General features: G+C 40.8%; 1 protein-coding gene across 4 annotated transcripts in view; it reads left to right on the top strand.

Annotated features, from left to right (window-relative positions):
* The first annotated feature begins 3,913 nt into the window (after nucleotides 1–3,913).
* Nucleotides 3,914–22,912, top strand: part of LOC146521565 (uncharacterized) — a 56,047-nt gene continuing 37,048 nt past the window's right edge. Inside the window, exons 1-8 of one of the 4 annotated variants that reach the window (XM_085155082.1) lie at nucleotides 3,915–4,021; nucleotides 4,523–4,558; nucleotides 4,717–4,983; nucleotides 5,063–5,305; nucleotides 5,392–5,553; nucleotides 5,694–5,786; nucleotides 8,035–8,133; nucleotides 9,130–9,216. In XM_085155082.1, coding sequence (XP_085011208.1) covers nucleotides 3,991–4,021; nucleotides 4,523–4,558; nucleotides 4,717–4,983; nucleotides 5,063–5,305; nucleotides 5,392–5,553; nucleotides 5,694–5,786; nucleotides 8,035–8,133; nucleotides 9,130–9,216 — 1,018 coding nt within the window. In that variant the 5' untranslated portion in view covers nucleotides 3,915–3,990. Of the gene's footprint in view, nucleotides 4,022–4,522; nucleotides 4,559–4,716; nucleotides 4,984–5,062; nucleotides 5,306–5,391; nucleotides 5,554–5,690; nucleotides 5,787–8,034; nucleotides 8,317–9,129; nucleotides 9,217–22,912 lie in introns of those variants that run through there. The other 3 variants (XM_085155081.1, XM_085155078.1, XM_085155080.1) reach the window with 3 other exon arrangements.

Here is a 22,912-nt window from a genome sequence, read left to right as displayed (position 1 = left end):
GTGCAGACCCTGAATTGGGACACAGCCATAGAGCTTTAACAGGAGGGACTCTGTGCTGGTTCAGGAGATGCAAGTCAGAAAAATGCTCAGTCTCAATCACACATATTTATGAGTTTTCAGTTTATGATTGAACGCTTGTGTTAATAGAGCTCTCTGCACTGAATCATACCTGTTATTAATCTCTGTCTCTCTTCCACAACATCTCATTTATCCTGTCTTCCTTCTCTCACCCCAACCGGTCACGACAGATGGCTTACCTGAGCCTGTTTCTGCTGGAGGTTTCTTCCTGTTAAAAGGGAATTTTTCCTTGGACTATTTGAGCAAACACTTCCAATCCAAACTCCAAAATAACTTGTTAAAGTTGACCTTTTACTCTCAAGAGTTTTTCATCATACAAAATCATGAAAATCGAGAAAAAATTACTTTAACCATTTAACAAAAATCAAAGTCATTTCTTTGGTTGGTTTACTTGGATTACTTTGTACATAAAGATGAGATCTTTTCAGTCTCAAACACACACATCATGCACTGAGGCTTTCTGCACAGTTTGCAGACACTCAAGAGTGGTCATGCTGTTCTTAGTCTGTGGTTGTGGTTTAACGTTTATTCTTTATTTTCTGCACTAAAGAGAGAGAAATGTATCAGTTAGCCACAACCAACAACCACACGAGAAAAAATAGTGAATTTTCTTTTTTTACTAAACATGATCTCTACATTACGAGCCCTGCAAGGGACATGGGAGAAAAAAAAATTATGATGAACTTTTGCAAGATCTCGCAAAACTAACTCTCGCAAAAGTTGAATTCCAACCATGGCGGCAGCTACTTAGTTGTTGTACTCTTTCTGCGTCACAAAATAAACTTTTAAGATATTTTGAGGTGTGAATGTAGTTGTGTAAATGTCAAATATCTGCTCGATTTCCAAGACATCACATATTTGCAAAAGTGCTCCGACGTTTTCGGAGATCTGACACCCACCATCTCGAAGCTAACGGGAGGTTGAGACCTACTACAGCCGGGAGGAACACCGCTTTCCCGGCACATCGTGCCTCGACCTCGCGGTCGGTTTCAAGCTGGCGGCCTCCGAAGAATGCGGCTAAAACGTTTGCGAGATCTCGCAAAAGTTTTGCGAGATCCCGAGTTTGTTTTGCGAGATCTCGCAAAAGTCCGTCTTAATATTTTTTTTCTTCCATGTCCGTTGCGGGGCTCCGTACTACATCAACAAAACACAAATAACAGTGATCACTGTGGACATAAAACAACTTCAAGTTTGTATAGGTCTTTTAAATAAGTGTGTGTGTGTTGTGTGTGTGTGTGTGTGAGTTTGTTTTCCTATCCTCCTGGGGTCCATGACCTGAGATTGCAGTCACGCCATGGGGACCAATTTTTGGAGCACAACCATTGTACTCAATAGAAAACAGGCTGCTGATATGCCTGATATGCAGTGTGTGAATTTGCATCGGTGGGGACATTTTCCTGACAATGTGTATAACTGTGTATCCTAGTGGTCTAAGATGGTATTGCAGTGTGTAAACAAAGTGTGAAAGCATTTATAAGATATCACTTTGTTCCTTTATTAATAGTATTAGAGCCTGTCCACTTTAATCTGACCAGACTTCTATTTCATCTAATTACTTGTACCACAGTTACTAAGGGAGCTCATTTATTTATTATACTTTTTTTACACAACTGATATAATTTAAGGAGACAAAATATCAAATCATTAAAGTTTATAATACTTATTATTTTTAAATGAATAAATGGTCAGGTGAGCTACTCGCCCTGGTCCTCCTGAGGGCGCTTACCACGTCCTCCATCCTGAAGGTGAGTGCAGTGCTGCCAGGTTTTAGTGAGGATCTGGACTCCTCAAGCTGGGTAACATTGTACGTCTCAAACCTAGTGTAGAAAGCGTTGAGGTCATTAGGGAGGGAGGAGGGGTTGCTGCCCTCCACCTGGATGGTGCTGGGGGTGGTGACCACAATATTCTCAGAGGCCATGGTTTTGAGGCCCTGCCAGGCTGAGCGGAGGTCCCCTGTGGTGAATTTCTTTTTCAACTGTGTTTTTATACTCCAGTTTAGTAGTTTTTATGGCCCTCTTGACCTCCCTGTTGACCTCCTTTTTGTCCAGTGCAGAGCCGGTGAAGAAAATCCTCTATTTTTATCAAGGATTTCCTTGAGCTCCTTGGTGATCCAGGGTTTGTTGTTGGGGTAGATGAAGACTGTTTTTGAGGGGATAATGTTGTCAACAGAAAAGGAGATGTATGATGTCACTGTGTTGACTTGTTTGTGAATGTCATCAGAGGGACAAAGAAGGCTGTCCCAGTCAGTGGCTTCAAAACATCCTTGTAGGGTGAGGATACTTTCCGCTGTCCACTGCTTGATGTTTTTGGTGACCTTTTTAATCCTCTTGATCAGCAGTCCCCAACCCCCGGGCCTCGGACCGGTACCGGTCCGTGAGTCATTTGGTACCAGGCCGCGAGAGTTGAGGCTCAGGTGTGAAATGTATGGTTTTAAGGGATTTTATCGGTTTTCAGCGTTATTTTGTTATCGTTTTTAGCGTTAACTCGGTTTTCCTGGGTCTTTTCACATGTGTTATGAATAAATTTTCTTTTTTCGGTACCGGTACTAGTTTTGTTTTGTTGTATTTATCCGCGACACCTTAAAGGCCGGTCCGTGAAAATATTGTCGGGCATAAACCGGTCCGTGGCGCAAAAAAGGTTGGGGACCGCTGCTCTACCAGAAACCTGGGAGCTTGAGGGTCCTGTGAAGTATCTTAGCTCTTCCTAGGACTGCACTCTTCTGGACAGGGATCTCTGATGTTGTTCTTGGAATCTGCTGGCGCCACTCGCCTTCCTTGGGTATTTGGGCTCCAACTACCACTGTTACCTTCACCCTCCACATCTTCTTCTCTGAGCCCTTGGTACTTCTCCAACTTCTTGTGTTCCTTCTTCCTGATGTTGCTGTCTATGATACAGTGATAGACGGTATCAGTACGTCTATCACTGCAGCTGTCTTCCTCTGCTTGTCCACCACTACTATGTCCGGCTGGTTATACAGCTCCATTTTTTTCCTTCTGTACCTTGTAGTTTCGCAGGATCTTGAGACACTTTCCTCAATTTCTGTGACTGTGATGGTTACTGAAGGCTATTCTGGGAGGTTGCTGTGGTCTGCTCTGAGATCCATGGAGTGTCCATGTTTCCAGCTTAGGCATGTTCCTTTCTCTCAGGTCAGCTGCTCTCAAATTCAATGCCTTCAATGCAGCAGTTGCTCCCTGTGTTGGAGCACTGAGCTGCTAGTTGTTTCACTGTCAGCATTGATGTTGGGTATCAAAGATTCCACGGGTCCCACATCCGCTTCATGTAATCCCTTCCTACTGGGATTACTTGCGTAGTAGAATTCCAATAGCGCCCTGTTCTCATCCCATGCTTACTTGTGCCTTATTGTTCCAGTAGCCCACTTCTCATCAGTGTCTTCTGGTTCCTCAACACCTGAAGTTGATCTTGTTAATTCGGGTAAAGTCTGAGCTGGTATGGCTTCATCTCCTTATTTCTCTCACATACTCTTGGTTAGCATGGGGCACCTAGCCTGGAGACCCTTACTGGATGCACACCCTGGTCGAGATTCGAAGGGTATTCGAGAAATGTATATATAAATATATAACAAACTGTGGAACCTCCAGTAAATGTAAATAGATTTGTTCATCAACTACAGCTCACTGACACCAGAGTACATTTGATTTTTCAAATGTCTCTTTGGTGAACAGACTGATAACTGTGGGCATTATAGATTCAGCGTATTTAAGACTAAAGACCATTGGAGTGTTTTTATACCTATATTTTTAAAATTGTTTCATCATTTTATACTAAGACAAAAAGGTAGTCTCCCGCTGCTACTTTTGAACCAATAGAAAGCTGGTGTTCAGAGGAAGAGGGCGGGCTTTACTTGGTGTCAGTGACAGAAATGAATTACAGCTCAAATGAGTGAGAAGGACGATGAAGGAAACATCTGTGCTGTGTCTGCTCTGTAAGTAGAATCTCTGTGTTTGTTTGAATTCTTGTACTTTGACTGTCTGCTCTCCTGATAACTGATGACATGAAAAACAAATCGGGCTGAATTCAAGTTGAAAACACTATGAGGACCAACTGCAGGTCTGAACTGACTCTTTATCTTTGCTCAGGAGTTGAGGAAACACAGCAGGCAGAGAAAAGCTCAAATCATTCACTCATTATATGAACACAGCTGCACAGTGGATGCATGACTTTCCTCATAGTGTAGTCAGTGCACATGTTGATCATTTCAACTGCTTTTAAACCATGGACAGTTTAAATTGTGTGAATATATGGAGTCGTTCACCAGGTATATGCTTTCCAGTCATTTGATGAGGAAACATAAAATAGGCTGAGATAAATAGAATAAGATCGATATGAAATACGTATAAGGGACGGATTTGTTTGTGGATTTCTCAGCTGTTTGTGTGGGTTGAGTTGTTCTTCATGTTCACCTCAAAGTCTTATTTCTCTTTAGTTCTGATCTCACTGCTGAGCTGCACAACAAACCAAGGTCAGTAACCTCCTTCTGTCACAGTTTAAATCCCTCAAACGCTCCCTGATATGACCTGATTGGGTTGATGTTTGCAGATTGGATTTTTAAAAAAAAAAGATAGTTCCAATGCAGCAACTATCATTTTAACAATGGTAATGTCATTTTAACCCCCACAGCTCGTCTGACTGTGAGTCCCAGCAGCTCTCAGTTCTTTAAAGATGACTTTGTGTCTCTGAGCTGTGAGGAGGACGACAGCTCTGCTGGATGGACTCTGAGGAGAAACACAAGCAAAGAAACCAAGACCCAGTGTGGAACAGATGGGTGGGGAAAACCAGCTGGTTCTTCCTGTAACATCAGCTATATCTTAATGCAGGATAGTGGAGTTTACTGGTGTGAGTCCAGAGAGGGTCCCATCAGTAACATGGTTAACCTGACAGTCACTGGTAAGCTGAGTGTGTGGAGTTAGTGTTGATGAAGCTGTGTGTAAATGGATGAAATGCTGTAGTTTGTCTCTGTGTTGAGGTGGATCAGTGATCCTGCAGAGTCCTGTCCTCCCTGTGATGGAGGGAGATGACGTCACTCTGCTCTGTAAAACAAATAACTCCTCCAACATCACAGCTGCTTTCTATAAAGATGGCTCCCTCATCAGAGAGGAACCTACAGGTCACATGACCATCCAGCATGTTTCCAGGTCTGATGAAGGCCTCTACAAGTGTGACATCAGCGGTCATGGAGAGTCTCCATCCAGCTGGATCACTGTCACAGGTGACACACTCACCTGTCTGTGTTTCTGCAGGTTTCTACATTCACAATGTAACGACAACTTCATGACTGTGTTTGCTTTATTTTAGGGGAACACACCACCACACCTCCACCTACATCCACACCTCCACCTGATAATAACCACATGTTTTTCATCCTCCCTGTGTTGACTGCTGCATCAGTCTGTGTTTTGGTTCTTCTGGTGATACTGGTTCTGCTGATGAGATGGCTTTTTCATAGGAAACCTGAAGGTGAGACTCAGACTTGTAGACTATACATGTCAAGGTTTGTTTTGTAGACTTAAGTGAAGTATACACTCCTTATAATTACATTATTATTTATTGTCTAGAGGGAAACAACTTTCTTAAACATTATTGGTTCATTTTAGCAGATTCAAAAGAAAATGGAGAAGACATCACAGATGACATCGTGTACAGCGACATCAAAATATCAACTCGCCAACTACAGCCAGCCAGACAAAGAGGTAATATTGTCCTTTACTGGGTTACTGGGCTGGGGCGGTGTGTGTGTGTTGGGGGACCCAAGATTGCACTGATGCATCACATAGACACCTGTTAATTAGTACTAAAAACAGTTAAGTAGCCCGATAAGGCAACAACTTTGCACTATCTGCACCGGTGTCCTCTGCGTGTTTTTTATATTGTGCAGAGTGATACAGCTGCAATCTATTCAGCAGTGAGAACACTATTATTTACTAATGAAGAATAGATAAAATGAAGTAAAAATAAAAACAGAAAATAAAATGCAACAATTTAAAAGGATGTCACAGTTTATTCAAATGCTAAGATGAATACATTTGTTTATTTAGAATTAAGATTGAAACTTAAAATGGTAAAAATGTCCACATGTGCATTATAATCATAATTTTATCAAGGAGGGCTTATTCTCTGATCTACAAAGTTACAAATGATTAAGATGTGGTTTTCACATAGAGTGAAGAACAATAAAAATTTGAATTTGGACAAACAAACTAAAAAAAGGACAACCATTTCTGTGTTGAGATTATTATAAGTGTGAAAAAAAGTGTTGTTTTTGATAAAATATGTATTTTATTGATGTAATGCTAGACATATAACCTTAAATTACAGTAGATATTTTTACACTTTAAACCAATATTGGTACACAGTTTTCATTTCCCATTGTTTGTATTGAAGCTATTTTTTTTTTCAAATGTACTCATCTTTAAAATCTCACGCTGTGCTTACTGAGTGTTCTTTCTGGACTGGAATTACTCTTTGTGGTTAACACAAACCAACAGCTCTGCAGAAAAAAAGGTTTGTAGGCATCGTCTTTTTGTTTTTATTTTGTTTTTGTTTTTTCTAAAAAGGAATATCTATAACTCATTCATAAACTGTGCACACTGTCATGAATCCAAAATTGTTAATAAAATTTATCAAATATTCTGATCTAATAAAATTACTAATTAAAAAAAGAACTTTCAGTACTATGTGCCATTTTTCCTTTACTTTCATAGTTATTTAAGACCAACATGTGGATTATCAGTGTCTATTCATAAATTCTGAAGTTTATAATGATAGTTAGTCGTTTATTAGAAATGTATCTGAAATGTTTCTGGTGGTTTGGCCCATTGCTCTTTTTTTTTCCCAGAGCAGGGTTTCAGAATTGGGGCTGTTGAGTCTCCAAACAAAAACTGCATGCGAGAAATAATTTCTACAACCTTGCAAAATATTTATAATTAACTTACACCATTAAGCAGTAGCTTCTACAATGCCAAAACAACAAACAGAAAAGGAAACAGTGAACAATAAAGTGAAACCAAAAAGAATCCCAAAAAGTTCATTCTGTTATTCTGGATGTAGCTTTTCTCCCACTAAAAATGTGATGTCCATATGAACAGAATCAACCTTTTGGAACAGGAGAAAAGGTTTGAGTAAGAAAAAAGGTTGAGTCCCCGTGCCAAGCTGCCAAGTACTTTGAGCAAACCGCAAAACAAACTGGGTCACTTAAATTTGCCACCTTTATCTTTCAATGATAATTGAAGCAAAACAGCACTAACAAAGCAGGCACACACTTTCCAGCAATGGGTAGCACTGGATCAGGTCAGCGCAACCTTTGTTGTAAAACAAATTCATATGACCAAGGTCATTAGCCTATTTTATTTTCTAGAGCCCAATAAGTGGATGATAATTCACAGCAATCCTAAAGTTTTAAGATGAAAATAAACACAATTTATAGGTTCCAGTATGATCTGTGTAATATTGAATAATTCTTTAATGGAATGTTTTTGTTGCATTGAAGCAGCAGATAAGCCCATTCTATGCTGCTGATGCCAATAAACATGAAGTGGCCATAAGTGAGGGAAATAGTTTTAACAGAGTGAAGTTATTTAAACTATGTATCTGTAAATATAAATACAGCAATAAAATAACATGCAAAGAATAGATGTGAAAATTTTTCAATTGTATCAAGATTGTGTCTGCATGATGGTAGGTAGCATAATTTATTTTAGTCTATCATAACCTATATCGTGCATCACAAAAAAAGTGGGCCATGAACCTGAAAAAGGGGCCTCATCCTGCCCCTGTATTTATCTGTAAAGAAGCAGTCATGTTAATTTATTTCAAACTAATATAACACTATGAATAATAATTGACAAGATTCAAAAATATTTCTGCAGGAGCAGTATCAATATCAATATCAGAAACTCTGTATGATCTGCACTGATGTCCTCTATGTGTTTTATTGTGCAGAGGGTGACCCAGCCACAGTCTACTCAGCAGTGAGAACTGAAGATGTCACTTATGGAGAAATCATCATAAGTGACAAGAAAAATAAATCGAAGATGAGAGGTAGATCTGGTTTTCTTTGTCTCCTGGTTCACTTCTGCACCCAAGAACTGATGCTTTGTTTTAATCTAAATGCTAACATTAAAATTTCTAACAATACATTAATTTTTTTTTATTTTTATAATGATCTCCATCTTAGTAATTAGTAACATCTGGTAAGTACCACCAGGCTACCTGGCCTATTCAAAATTTTGCAGGCGTTGTTACTTTAGGAAATTCATCAGAATCCTCGACATTATGGTGAAAAAGCTAATGATCTTGTTTTGAGGTATCCTGTTGTTATTTTAGGTCAGTCATGAGTCACATGGGAATGATAGTAGTGGATCTAGACTGTTGATCTGTTATTAGTAATGATTAATAAATAGAATAATGTCTTTATGACTTTCTGTCAACTTTTGGGTGACAAATCATTCAGCAGTTTCGCAATTGAGCAACAATTGCCAAAAGCAGCTCAGAAGAGGCCCGCATGTCTGTGCTTTTTGGGTTTTATTCACATACAAGCTGTTAGCATGGAGACAGATTAAACAGAACAAAGATGACTAACTGCATGCTTTCAGCCTACAGCCAACGTGCGGTTTTTAACCACAGCCGCAGCATCCTGTTTTTGTGTTCTGAAGCTAATGAGAATTCTCACCCCAGTCCATTTTGGTTTGGTTAATAATAGCATTCAAGTTGCAAAGCAACAGTTTGCTTTGTGCTCTGTGGTGAAGTGTGTCAGTCTATATTAATAGACTCTGGCAGTTTTGTAGTTTTCTACCTTCACTATTCTATACAGCTGCAATGCATTAAGTAGACTAATTAATATAATAACACCGGGAGGGGAAAAATAGATTATGCCCAAGGTATGTCATAAAACATCCAAGAAAACTGTACCAGAAGTGCTCATGTATTTTCTTTTTAATATAACTATAAATAATAATATATAAAATATAATAAAAATAATTTTAATATGTCGTGTTTGTTGTACCTGCAGTAATTTAAATTAATTCTATTGTGTAGGGAGTGATCCAGCTGCAGTCTACTCTGCAGTGAGAACAGAAGACATCAGTTATGGACAGATGGTCATTAAAGCAAAGAGGACCAGAGGTACATCTGCTCTTTAGTTATATGTTCAAACCTTCTGTTGGCTATGGGACACCAATCAAAAGTAGGATGTTTGAACTAACCATCAGCACGGAGAGCCAGGGTAAGATAAAGAAGGATCATTTTGAAATGCATAAAGCTGATTTTAAAGCTAAAAATATGGAGCAGGGAATGAACAGAATGGGGGGACTTTTGTCCCCCCATTCTGTTCATGTGAATACACATGTATCTTTTCTTCAGATTTAACATAAATATTCAGATCAGGAAGCACATTATTAAACATTATTTTAACAATTACTAAACATGAAACAAATTTAAGAATCAGCCAAATAAAAAGCCAAAAGTAGTCTTTCAATTTGGATACATTCATATTACTATTCTCTGTGGGAGCAGTTTAGTGTTGTCTCACATCAAACACAGGAAGCTGTATACATACTGGACTTGGCAGCTGTATTATTTAACTTTGTCAAAACTGCAAAATTTTCTGAAAGTTTGTCACATATATGTAACTAAAATATTAAAAATTAACTGCCTGAAATAAAAGTAATCAGGAGGATGCTGTCCATGAATATTTGGATCAGCCTTTTCTTGATGAAAAATGTGCTTAAGATCTGTGAAAAACTTTCTAAATCTTGTGACAAAAGCTTAATTTCCACTAGCACCTACTCAGCTCGGCTTAACTTGACTCTACTCGTTTTTTTGTGTTTTCGATAAGGTGATAGAACTTGGTACCAAGGTACTTTAGTAGGGTTCAAAACGAGGTACTGTAGGTCAACTTGATAATGCAATGTCAATGGAATGCGAGTCACTGACTGCCCAGGAAGTGACATCACTAGAATGACATCATGAGATCAACTCCTTCCCAAGAATCAAACTCACCATCTATTCAATTTTTCAATTCAATTCTATTTATGCATCTCCAAATCATGACAACAGTCTCCTCAAGGCACTTTATATTGTAAGGTAGACCATATTATAATACATAGAGAGAAAAACCCAACAATCAAATGACAACTATAAGCAAGCACTTTGGCGACAGTGAGAAGGAAAAACTCCCTTTTAACAGGAAGAAACCTCTGGCAGAACCAGCCATCTGCTGCGACTCGTTGGGGTGATAGAAGGAAGAGAGGATGAAAGACATGCTGTGGAAGAGAGACAGAGATTAATAACAAGTGTGATTCAATGCAGAGGTCTATTAACACATAGTGAGTGAGAAAGGTGACTGAAAAGGAAAAACTCAACGCATCATAGGAGTCCCCCAGCAGCGTACACTAGTACAGCATAACTAAGGGAGGATTCAGTGTCACCTGGTCCAGCCCTCACTATATGCTTCAGAAAAAAGGAAAGTTTTAAGCCTAATCTTCAAACTGGAAGCTGGTTCCACAGAAGAGGGGCCTGAAAACTGAATGGTCTCTCTCCCATTCTACTTTTAAATACTCTAGGAACAACAAGTAAGCCCGCAGTGCGAGAGTGTGCTCTAATAGGGTGATATGGTACTACAAGGTCATTACGATAGAATAGAATAGAATAGAATAGAATAGAATAGAATAGAATTCAACTTTATTGTCATTGCACATGCACAGGTACAGGGCAACAAAATGCAGTTTGCATCCATCCAGAAGTGCTTTAGTGATATAGATATATTACAATATATATTAGCAATAATATAGATATGTAAGTATATTACAGAAATGGGTCTATTATGGTATGTTATAATGTACACGGTATGAAGTATGTTATGAATATTCTATAACTTTAAGTATGTACAGGCTGTAGTGAGTACAAGCTATGTACAGGCTATGAACAGGATATAAATATGAAATAAAATAAAAAAAACTATACAGAATCTGAGATATACAGTTATACAGAAATGTGAACTATGCAAGTTATAAACAGTTGTAGGATTAAAAATGATCGTATGTGCAGAATGATTATTTACACAGAGCTATACAGTAGTGCAGTTAAGATAAGTGAGATATGTGGATAATTTCTACAGAGGCTATATAAAGTGCTAGTGGTTGTGAGTGGTGGTTCAGTCCATGTTATTATTGTGTGTTTGAGGGTACGGTTGTCCATTGTGTGTGTGTGTAGGTGGTTGTGGGTGTGTGTATGTCCAGTCCATGAGTTTAATGTGGGTCAGATGTCAGGAGGCAGAGTTCAGAAGTCTGACAGCTGTGGGGAAGAAGCTGTTCCGGTACCTGGTGGTCTTAGTCCGGAGGCTCCTGTAGCTCCTCCCAAAGGGCAGGAGGGTGAAGAGTCTATGTGATAGGTGACTGGGGTCTTTGATGATTTTAGATGTTTTAGACTTTAGACTTAGATGTCTTTTATGGCAGGAAGTGGTGCTCCGGTGATGCGCTGGGCAGTTTTCACAACCCTCTGCAACGCCTTCCGGTCCGAGGCAGAGCAGTTCCCGTACCAGACTGTTATACAGTTGGTCAGGATGCTCTCGATGGTGCAGCGAAAGAAGTTCACCAGGATGTCTGAGGACAGGTTGTTCTTCTTCAGAGTCCTCAAGAAGAAGAGGCGCTGGTGAGCCTTCTTGACCAGCTTGGAGCAGTTGGTCGTCCAGATGAGAGCCTCGGAGATATGGACTCCCAGGAACTTGAAGCTGCTCACACGCTCCACAGCCGTCCCCTTGATGTGGATGGGTGGATGTGGGTCAGCATTCCTCCTGTAGTCCACGATGAGCTCCTTGGTCTTCTCTGTGTTAAGCAGCAGGTTGTTTCTGTCGCACCACTCAGCCAGACGATCCACCTCCTCCCTGTAGGCGGCCTCATCGTTGTCACTGATGAGGCCAATCACCGTGGTGTCATCTGCAAACTTAATGATGGTGTTGGAACCATCAGCAGGTCTGCAGTCGTGGGTGAAGAGGGAGTAGAGGAAGGGGCTCATCACACAGCCTTGTGGTACACCGGTGTTCATTGTAATTGTAGATGAGCAGCGGTTATCCAGCCGGACATGTTGGGGGCGGTTGGTAAGATGGATAAGATGGGGCCTGATTATTTAAGACCTTGTATGTGAGGAGCAGGATTTTGAATTGAATTCTGGATTTAACAGGAAGCCAATGAAGGGAAGCCAATAAAGGAAAAATATGCTCTCTCTTTCTGGTCCCTGTCAGGACTCTTGTTGCAGCAATTTGGATTAATTGAAAGCTTTTCAGGGAGTTTTTGGGACATCCTGATAATAATGAATTACAGTAGTCCAGCCTAGAAGTAATAAATGCATGAACTAGTTTTTCAGCATCACTCTGAGACAGGATATTTCTAATTTTAGAGATATTGCACAAATGGAAGAAAGAAGCCCTACATATTTGTTTCATATATGCACTGAAGGACATGTCTTGGTCAAAAATTACACCAAGGTTCCTCACAATGTTACTGGAGGCCAAGGTAATGCCATCCAGAGTACGAATCTGGTTAGATACCATATGTCTAAGATTTTCAGGGCGAAGTACAGGGTGGGCCATATATATGGATACACCGTAATAACATGGGAATGGTTGGGGATATTAAAGTCCTGTCTGTGGCACATTAGTATTTGTGAGGGTGCAAACTCCTCAAGATGGGTGGTGACCATGGTGGCCATTTAGAAGTCGGCCATCTTGGATACAACCTTTGTTTTTTCAATAGGAAGAGGGCCAGGTGACACATCAAACTTATTGGTAATGTCACAAGAAAAACAATGGTGTGCTTGGTACGATCACCTCTGGTTTTCAATCTAGACTTAGGTTGCATTAAGAGCATCTGGTTAGAAGATCTTAGTGCTTTTATAGGATTATACAAATTGTAGTGGCAATTCCTTTTGTTTGACAAACCAAACATCCCACAATTAAAAGTCCACAAGCCACTGCGGCACTGAGATACTACTAAACTTTAACTAATTTCAAAATAATAAAAAATAAGAACAAATAGCTCCAACACAGATGAAGAAGTTCTGTTAAATAACTAGGGGCAGTGTTATTTAAGATTTTATAAGTGAGTAAAAGGATTTTAAAATCAATGCAAAATTTCACAGGAAGCCAGTGTAAGTTAGCTAAAACTGGAGTAATATGATCATGCATTCTGACACCCGATAAAAGGCGTGCAGCAGCATTCTGAAGTAATTGCAACCGGTAAAGAGAGGAGTGAGGGAGGCCTAAATAGAGGGAGTTATAATAGTCCAGTCTAGAGGTAACGAATGCATGAATAAGCTTTTCAAGGTCCTTGGGGGAGAGGAAAGGCTTAGCTTTAGAAATTTGATGTGGCTGATAGAAGCTAGATTTAACCACAGTAGAAACTTGTTTCTCTAATTTGAAGGAGCTATCCAAGAGTACCCCAAGGTCTCTTACAATGTGGGAGAGGTAGCTAGCAAGGGGGCCAAGGCTATCGGTTAGTTGGTTCAATGGAATATGGCTGTCAAAGACAATAACTTCAGTTTTACTGTCATTCAAGGTTAGAGAGTTTTGAGATAGCTAGGTTCTCACATCATGAAGACAACTGGGTCTTATATAGCGTTTTTCTACTCTGAGCACTCAAAGCACTTTATACAACTAATTCATTCACCCAATCACTTTTTCTAATCTGTTAGTGCCTAGCTAACATTCACACTGCAATGGATAGCAACGTGGGTTTAATATCTTGCCCAAGGATGTTTGGCATGCAGAGTAGGGGGAAGCCAAGAATCAAACCATCAACCTTCCTATCAGGGGATGACCTGCTCTACCACCTGAGCTACAGCCACCCCAGCAACTGATGAGCTACACACTAGGGGTGGGTTTTAATAATCGATTCATCGATTAAAATTGATTCTGGCTTGGATAACGTGATATCAATTCATTAAAATCCTGAATCGATTTTTTTATATCAATGTATTTTGCCCCAAATTCCAGAATCTCAGGTGAAACATCACAAAATTCAACAACCACCAAACATTTAAAGCAGGTACGGCTTCTGCACAAAGGCGTAAACACAAAGCGCGGACCCGCGGATCAGAATCAGTGAGATGTCGCCTTTCTCACCTGACGGCACGGACACGGTCGGGACTGAAAGCCGACAGCTCGCTGATTCTGATGTTTCGGCGGGTCCACGCTTTGTGTTTACGCCCTTTTTGTGCTTATTCTAAAGCTGTTAGTTTTATCTCTCTCCAAACAATATTGACCGAACCAGCAGCAAAAGAAGATCCAAACTAAGCTTCACATAAACATCGTCATGAACTCCCTCTGACTTTTCCTGTTTTGCTTCCACCACAATAAAATCACACTTCATGTTCTCTCTCTCTTTCTCAGTGTACTTCAAGAACAGTTTCCCGTCTATCCCTGAAATCTGTTTTCTGCATTATTCGCTTGCTTGTTATGCACAAGTCTACCGTTGTTTACAGCGCTGTCAGCTGAAGTTTTTTTTTCCTTTTTACTTACTTCCGAAAAGAAAACCTAATTTCTGCCGTTCAATTCTGAACAAATTTAAACTTTTTTAAAATTATGCAAAACGCTCAGCTGTGCCTCTAATAAAGCCGCTTTAACTTCAGAGGTAATGTTCATATGTTGATTAATGGTTTTTCTTTCGTTTTTGATGTACTGCAGAATATTTTTATAAAATCCCAGACCAGGAAAATCACCTTCATGTTTTTCTGTGTTTTATCTTCAGCTACTTTGACACAAAGGCATCTGCTGTGATGCTCACACATTTGATAAAGTCTGGAAAGTGTCAGCTTCCTTTTTATAGATACAAAAATATGTAAATACTGATCTGAATTATAATATTTCTGACTGTCTGAGACAAAATTTCCCAGATTCAAATCGAATCAAATCGAATTGAATCAAATCGAATCGTGGGTCGAATCGATTCAGGACCTTGTGAATTGGAATCGAATCGATTCTAGAAATCAGTGACGATACCCAGCCCTACTACACACTTCAGGTCTTGGTCCTGGTGTCTCCACTCTGAGTTGTATCTGAGCTGGTTCCCAGTAAGTCGAAACCAGGACTGTGTGTGATGCAGATATGTAGAGATTGGAGGCCTTGATTGAACTACAAAGCTTGTTTTTTATTGTGTGTGTTTGTGTTCAGACTTTAAACCAGAGCCAGACGTAATCTACTCTTCACTGAAGTAGCCCACCAGTCCAACCACTGATGTCCAGCTGCTGATCTCTAACTGGTCCCACCCACCAGTACCTCAGAACAGAGTGCACTGACAGAAAGAGTACACTGATGTTTTAAGGTTTTAGATGACTTTCTATTTTTTTATGCTGTTGGTTTATGTCCTTAGTAGTGTCCTGCTTTCGTTCGCACAGCACTGATCTAGTTTATTAAACTTTTGTTCTCACTGGTTTTTGTTGTTTCTTTCTGTGGGTTTGGTCAAGAAATCGGATGGAAAATATGACTTGTTTGGTTGTGGCTATTATGACAACACATTTTTCTTCCATGCAGAAAAAATAGTTTAAATATCAAAAAACAATTGCTGACTATAAACTGAACAGAAAAGCTTCAGCAAAGATGTGTGTTTTTTAAACTAAAGAGTTTTATCTTTAGGTCCTTAGTCACCCAGAAACCAACCAGTCACAGTTAACATAGCAAAAGTTTCAGTTTTAGTTTAATTTTTATAATTTTTTTTTTTAATAATTTCAAACTCAAAGAAATTCATTGAATCATTGAATTATCACTTGTTTTTTGTCAATAATTGAAATTTTAAGTTGGTCTAAATAAATGAATTATTCATAGATTAGAGTGAACCTGGTTCCCTCAGTAGGCAATCATTCTTTTACATAAAATTTTTAATATATTGTTTTTCCTGCTCCTTACCCCTGGGAAACATTTATACTCTCACACGCAATAGTTATAATATAATATAATATAAAAACAAAAAGCTGAAGTGTTAGCAATAAACCACAAGCTTATAAAAATGTGACAAAGACTCTACTTCTGTCTGGATTATATCTCCTGAAAAAGCAGATTCCCTCCTGTTGAACTTCTCAGTGAAGCTTGAAATGAGTCTTGTCCCATCTACTGGTAAAACTGAGTCTCACAGCTACGGTGGCTGGAAAGTGCAAATCACATTTACAACATCAACAACAAAATAACATTTCAAAAACAAAAACAAACAAAAAAAACAAATAAAAAAATTAAGAAGTAGGGTTAGGTTTAGGTTACTGAAGGTAGGTTTTTTTATGTAAAAGTGTTTTCGGAAATGTTATTTTGTTGTTGATGTTGTAAATGTGATTTGCTCTTCCCAGCAACCGTACACAGCAGAGCAGCTTCTTTATACATGTCCAATTCAACATTTCCCAAATGTTGACTTAGAGGTAGGGTTAGGCTGCATTTTAGCCACATGCTGAACATTGGTTTTCAAGGTCAAGTCAAGGTCAAGTTTATTTATGTAACACATTTCCAAACAGACCATGCTGCACAAAGTGCTTAACAATGTAAAATCCCACTAAAATAAATAAAATGCAAAACAATAATGCAGTAAAATATAGAATAAAAAAAGTTAGACGATTTTATCCTTCAACTCAATCTGTTTCAATTTGTTTCCATTTGACTAAAGATTCTGTATGAATTCAATTTCAATTTCAATTCAATTTCAATTTCAATTCAATTCAATTCAATTCAATTCAATTCAATTCAATTCAATTTTATTTATATAGCACCAAATCACAACAAAAGTCGCCTCAAGGCGCTTCATAGGTACAGAGAAAAACCCAACAATCATATGACCCCCTATGAGCAAGCACTTTGGCAACAAAGGGAAGGAAAAACTCCCTTTTAACAGGAAGAAACCTCCGGCAGAACCAGGCTCAGGGAGGGGCCATCTGCTGCAACCGGTTGGGGGGAGGGAAGGAAGACAGGATAAAGACATGCTGTGGAAGAGAGACAGAGGTTAATAACAGATGTGATTCAATGCAGAGAGGTCTATTAACACATAGTGAGTGAGAAAGGTGACTGGAAAGGGAAAACTCAATGCATCATGGGAATCCCCCGGCAGCCTCCGTCTATTGCAGCATAACTAAGGGAGGATTCAGGGTCACCTGGTCCAGCCCTAACTACATGCTTTAGCAAAAAGGAAAGTTTTAAGCCTAATCTTGAATGTAGAGATAGTGTCTGTCTCCCAAATCCAAACAGGAAGCTGGTTCCACAGAAGAGGGCCCTGAAAACTGAAGGCTCTGCCTCCCATTCTACTTTTAAATACTCTAGGAACAACAAGTAGGCCTGCAGAGCGAGAGCGAAGTGCTCTAATAGGGTGATATGGTACTACAAGGTCATTAAGATAAGATGGGGCCTGATTATTTAAGACCTTGTATGTGAGCAGCAGGATTTTGAATTCAATTCTGGATTTAACAGGAAGCCAATGAAGGGAAGCCAAAACAGGAGAAATATGCTCTCTCTTTTTAGTCCCTGTCAGGACTCTTGCTGCAGCATTTTGGATTAACTGAAGGCTTTTCAGGGAGTTTTTAAAGCCTGGAAGTAATGAATGCATGAACTAGTTTTTAGGCGTCACTCTGAGACAGGATATTTCTAACTTGTTGTGTGATGTTGCGCAAATGGAAGAAAGCAGTCTTACATATTTGTTTAATATGTGCATTGAAGGACATATCCTGGTCAAAAATGACTCCAAGGTTCCTCGCAGTGTTACTGGAGGCCAAGGTAATGCCATCCAGAGTAAGAATCTGCTTAGATACCATATTTCTAAGCTTTTCAGGGCCGAGTACAATAACCTCAGTTTTATCTGAATTAAGAAGCAGAAAGTTAGAGGCCATCCAGGTCTTTATGTCTTTAAGACATTCCTGCAGTTTAACTAATTGGTGTGTGTTATCTGGCTTCATGGACAGATAGAGCTGGGTGTCATCTGCATAGCAGTGAAAATGTATGCTATGTCTTCTAATGATGCTGCCTAGGGGAAGCACGTATAATGTAAAAAGAATTGGTCCTAGCACTGAACCCTGTGGAACTCCATAATTAACCTCAGTGTGTGAAGAGGACTCTCCATTTACATGCACAAATTGGAGTCTATTAGATAGATATGATACAAACCACTGCAGTGCAGTACCTGTAATACCTACAGCATGTTCTAATTGCTCTAATAGGATATTATGGTCAACAGTATCGAATGCTGCACTAAGGTCTAGCAGGACAAGCACAGAGATGAGTCCACTGTCAGAGGCCATAAGAAGAGCATTTGTAACCTTCACTAAAGCTGTTTCTGTGCTGTGATGAACTCTGAAACCTGACTGAAACTCTTCAAATAAACCATTCCTCTGCAGATGATCTGTTAGCTGTTTGACAACTACTCTTTCAAGGATTTTTGATATGAAAGGAAGGTTGGAGATTGGCCTATAATTAGCTAAGACTGCTGGGTCTAGAGATGGCTTTTTGAGTAAAGGTTTAACTACAGCCAGCTTGAAGGCCTGTGGTACATAGCCAATTATTAGAGATAGGTTGATCATATTTAAGATCGAAGAATGAATTAATGGCAGGACTTCTTTGAGCAGTTTTGTAGGAATGGGGTCTAAAAGACACATTGATGGTTTGGAGGAAGTAATTATTGAAGTTAACTCAGAAAGATCAATTGGAGAAAAAGAGTCTAACTTAACATCAATGGTACTAAGAGTAGCTGTAGATAATATTACATCTGTGGGACGATCATTGGTAATTTTTTTGGTAATTTTATTTGTGAAGAAGTTCATGTAGTCATTACTAGTTAACGTTAAAGGGATGGTTGGCTCAAAAGAGCTCTGACTTTTTGTCAGCCTGGCTACAGTGCTGAAGAGAAACCTGGGCTTGTGTCAGGGTTGGTGTAGAAAAGAGGACTGTATGCAGGACTCCTTTGGGAGAAGACAGTGGATTTATTTACAGTGCAACAGTTCAATAATATATATATATATATATATATATATATATATATATATATATATATAGTGATGGCTGCCCAGGTGTGGTCTCCTCCTTTTCCTCCTAGCAGTGCTCGTGGCCGTGAAGTGAAAACACACGTAGTGACTCCCTCCAAACAGTTATCCCAAGTGGCGGTCCAGCTCCCGTGATCTCTCTCCGTTTCCCTCCTGGTGGCAAACACACAAACATACACGGAGTAACTAAACAATCCTCAGATCAACATAACTGCCACAAAAACCATCCGCGTTGCTCTACCGTGCTTCACACAATGATCCAGCGCAGACCGAAGCTCGATCGCCCTGTTAAGAAGGCAGCCCGGGAGATGGCGGATAATTGGCTACAGCTGGTCGGCTCCGATTGACAACAGGTGCGGCCAGTCTCTGCGCGGGAACACTCTCGAGAATGCTCGGACGTAAACAATCCCGTTCCGAGAGAGAGAGGGAGAGGGGAAGGGAGTGACATGCACACAATAACACATGGGCAGGCAGCCAGGCGAGGGCTGTTGGACCATGACAGGTTGTTCTTATTTTCTTCAATCAGTGACGAATAGTAAGATGTTCTGGCTTTGCGGAGGGCTTTCTTATAAAGCAGCAAACTATTTCTCCAGGCTAGATGATGACCCTCTAAATTTGTGACACGCCATTTCCTCTCCAGCTTACTAGTCATCTGCTTTAGGCTACGTGTTTGAGAATCATACCACGGAGTCAGGTACTTCTGATTAGAGAACTTAGTTTTCACTGGAGCTACAGTATCCAGAGTTGTACGTAGTGAGGAGGTGAAATTATTAACAAGATAATCGACCTCTGTTGGGGTAGCGTTCAGATAGCTGCTCTGCTCTGTGTTGGTACAGGGCATTGAAGATGATAACAGTGGGTGGATTATATTCTTAAACTTAGTTACAGTGCTTTTAGAAAGACATCTACTTTGATAAAGTCAACTCTCCACTGCTATGTAATCAATTATTGTAAATGTAAATGTTATCAGGAAATGATCAGACAGGAGAGGGTTTTCAGGAAACACTGTTAAATGTTCAGTTTCTATGCCATATGTTAAAACAAGATCTAGAGTGTGATTAAAGTGGTGGGTGGGTTCTTTTCCATTTTGAGAGAAGCCAATTGAGTCTAATAACAGATTAAATGCCATGTTGAGGCTGTCATTTTTAGCATCTACATGGATGTTAAAATTACCCACAATAATTATTTTATCTGAGCTGAGCACTAAATCAGATAAAAAATCTGAGAAATCAGACAGAAACTCTGTGTAAGGCCCAGGTGGACGATAGATGATAACAAGTAAGACTGGTTTCTGAGTTTTACAGCTGGGGTGGACAAAGCTAAGCATCAGGCTTTCAAATGAATTAAAAGTCTGTCTTGGTCTTTCGTTAATTAATAGGCTGGTGTGAAAAATTGCTGCCACACCGCCCCCTCGGCCTGTGCTTCGAGAATTCTGGTAGTTAGAATGACTCGGGGGTGTTGATTCATTTAAACTAACATAATCATCCTGCTGCAACCAGGTTTCTGTAAGGCAGAGTAAATCAATTTGTTGATCAATTATTAAATCATGTACTAACAGAGACTTGGAGGAGAGAGACCTAATATTTAATAATTCACATTTCACTGTTTTACTCTTTGGTTCAGATGTGGATACTGTATTGTTCTTTCTTTGTGATTGTTTATGTTTAAGTTGTTTGTTGCTGGTTTTTAGTTTGTTTTTTGTCTTTTTGGGAGCTGACACAGTCTTTATGGAGATGGGTTTTTAGGGGGGTAGCAGTTTTACATCCAAGATTGCGCGGCCATGCCCAGACGCCTTCCTGACCGCTCTGCTCCGACTATCCACTTTTCTTGTTTTTTACTTATTTTTTGCTCTGGTTTACATCCCAGAATCCTCTAGTCTTATAGTATATGACGGCAGATCACTTGTAAATATCAGCAAGGTTGCACATCTATTCTTGGACACTTGTAAACCTGACCCATCCTGGCCGCCAGAGATTCTACGCGGCGCGGAGAACAACAAAGGACGGGCCGCTCATCCGAGGCGTAGAACAAAGAAGCACCGGGGGAAACGCGCTGGCATTAGGAACAGACTGAGACAGCAGGCGTATCGCGCACCACTGCCCAGTATCCTACTGGCCAATGTACAATCCATGGAGAACAAGCTCGATGACCTAAGAGCAAGAGTCACCTTCCAACGTGACATGAGGGACAGCAACATTCTGTGCTTCACGGAGACATGGCTGACCCCCACCGTGCTGGACCAGGCTGTAATGCCGTCGGATTCATTCTTTGTGCTCCGCGCGGACAGAACAGCAGAGTCGAACAAAACCAAAGGTGGAGGAGTGTGTTTCATGGTAAACAGAAAGTGGTGTGATGCCGGGAACATTTCTACTCTTTCCAGCGGCTGCTCGCCACATCTGGAGTTCCTGAGCATTAAGTGCCGCCCTTTCTATCTGCCCCGTGAGTTCACCTCGGTCATCGCCACGGTGGTCTACATCCCACCCCAAGCGGACACAGGTATGGCTTTGGGGGGGATCGAATTTTGGATCACTGCTACACGCCATACAAGCAGGGCTACAAAGCTGTCTCACACCCGGCTTTTGGGAAGTCTGACCACAACGCCATCTTCCTCATTCCCCAGTATAAACAAAACATACGGAGGGAAGAAGTAACCACGAGGGAGGTAAAACGGTGGTCTGCCCAATCAGAAGCTACGCTACAGGACGCACTCAACGATGTCGACTGGGACATGTTCAGACCATGCGCAGTCGACATCAACAAGTTTACGGAAGTAGCAGTATGCTTCGTCAATATGCTAGCGGAGAAGATTATCCCCACTGCGAGAGTCACCACATTCTCAAACCAGAAACCGTGGGTGGACAGATCGATCCGCACTGCAGTAAACGCCAGGACCGCCTCCTACAACGCGCGCCACGATATGAGCGCCAGTGGCGCGCGGTGAGAGATGCCAAACGCCGGTACCGGGAACGTGTGGAGTCCCGCTTCCACCAGGGTGACACACGGAGTATGTGGCACGGACTACGCACCATTACAGACTACAAAGCTAGGGACACTGCGCCGATCAACGCCGACTCTGCATTCACCAACGAGCTGAATCAGTTCTACGCCCGTTTCGAGGTTAGCCAGGCGGCTAATGCTATCTACCGCCTGACTACCGAGGACAGTGACGTCATCAGCGAGAGACCGGTGACCAGCATCGCGGAGCATGACGTCCGAGCGGCATTGAGAAGAGTGAACACAAAGAAAGTGGTGGGGCCAGACGGCATCACCGGCCATCTGCTGTGCTGCTGTGCTGACCAGCTAGCAGGTGTGTTCACTTACATCTTCAACGAGTCCCTGGCGAAGTCTGTGGTCCCCACATGCTTCAAAAGATCCACCATCATCCCTGTGCCCAAGAACAGCAAACCCTCATCCCTGAACGATTACCGGCCAGTTGCACTGACCTCGGTAGTAATGAAGATGTTTGAGAGGCTGCTGAAGAACATCATCTCCTCCTCCATCCCAGACACCACAGATCCGCTGCAATTCGCCTACCGATCCAACAGATCCACAGAGGACGCCATCGCCCACGTCCTGCACACCACCCTCAGCCACGTGGACAAGAAACAGGGTAACTATGTGAGAATGCTGTTTGTTGATTACAGTTCAGCGTTTAACACAATAGTGCCCTGCAGACTGTTCACAAAGCTGAGGGATCTGGGACTTAACAGCCGTCTGTGTGCATGGGTGTTGGACTTCCTCACTGGCAGAACTCAGGTGGTGAGGGTGGGAAGATGCGTCTCTAACAGCATCACCATCAACACAGGAGCACCTCAGGGATGTGTCC

Source organism: Neolamprologus multifasciatus, chromosome 3 (assembly GCF_963576455.1).
Source record: "Neolamprologus multifasciatus chromosome 3, fNeoMul1.2, whole genome shotgun sequence".
Lineage (NCBI taxonomy): Eukaryota > Metazoa > Chordata > Actinopteri > Cichliformes > Cichlidae > Neolamprologus > Neolamprologus multifasciatus.
The sequence above is the reverse complement of the archived record's forward strand: the minus strand, read 5'-3'. Positions and strand labels throughout refer to the sequence as shown.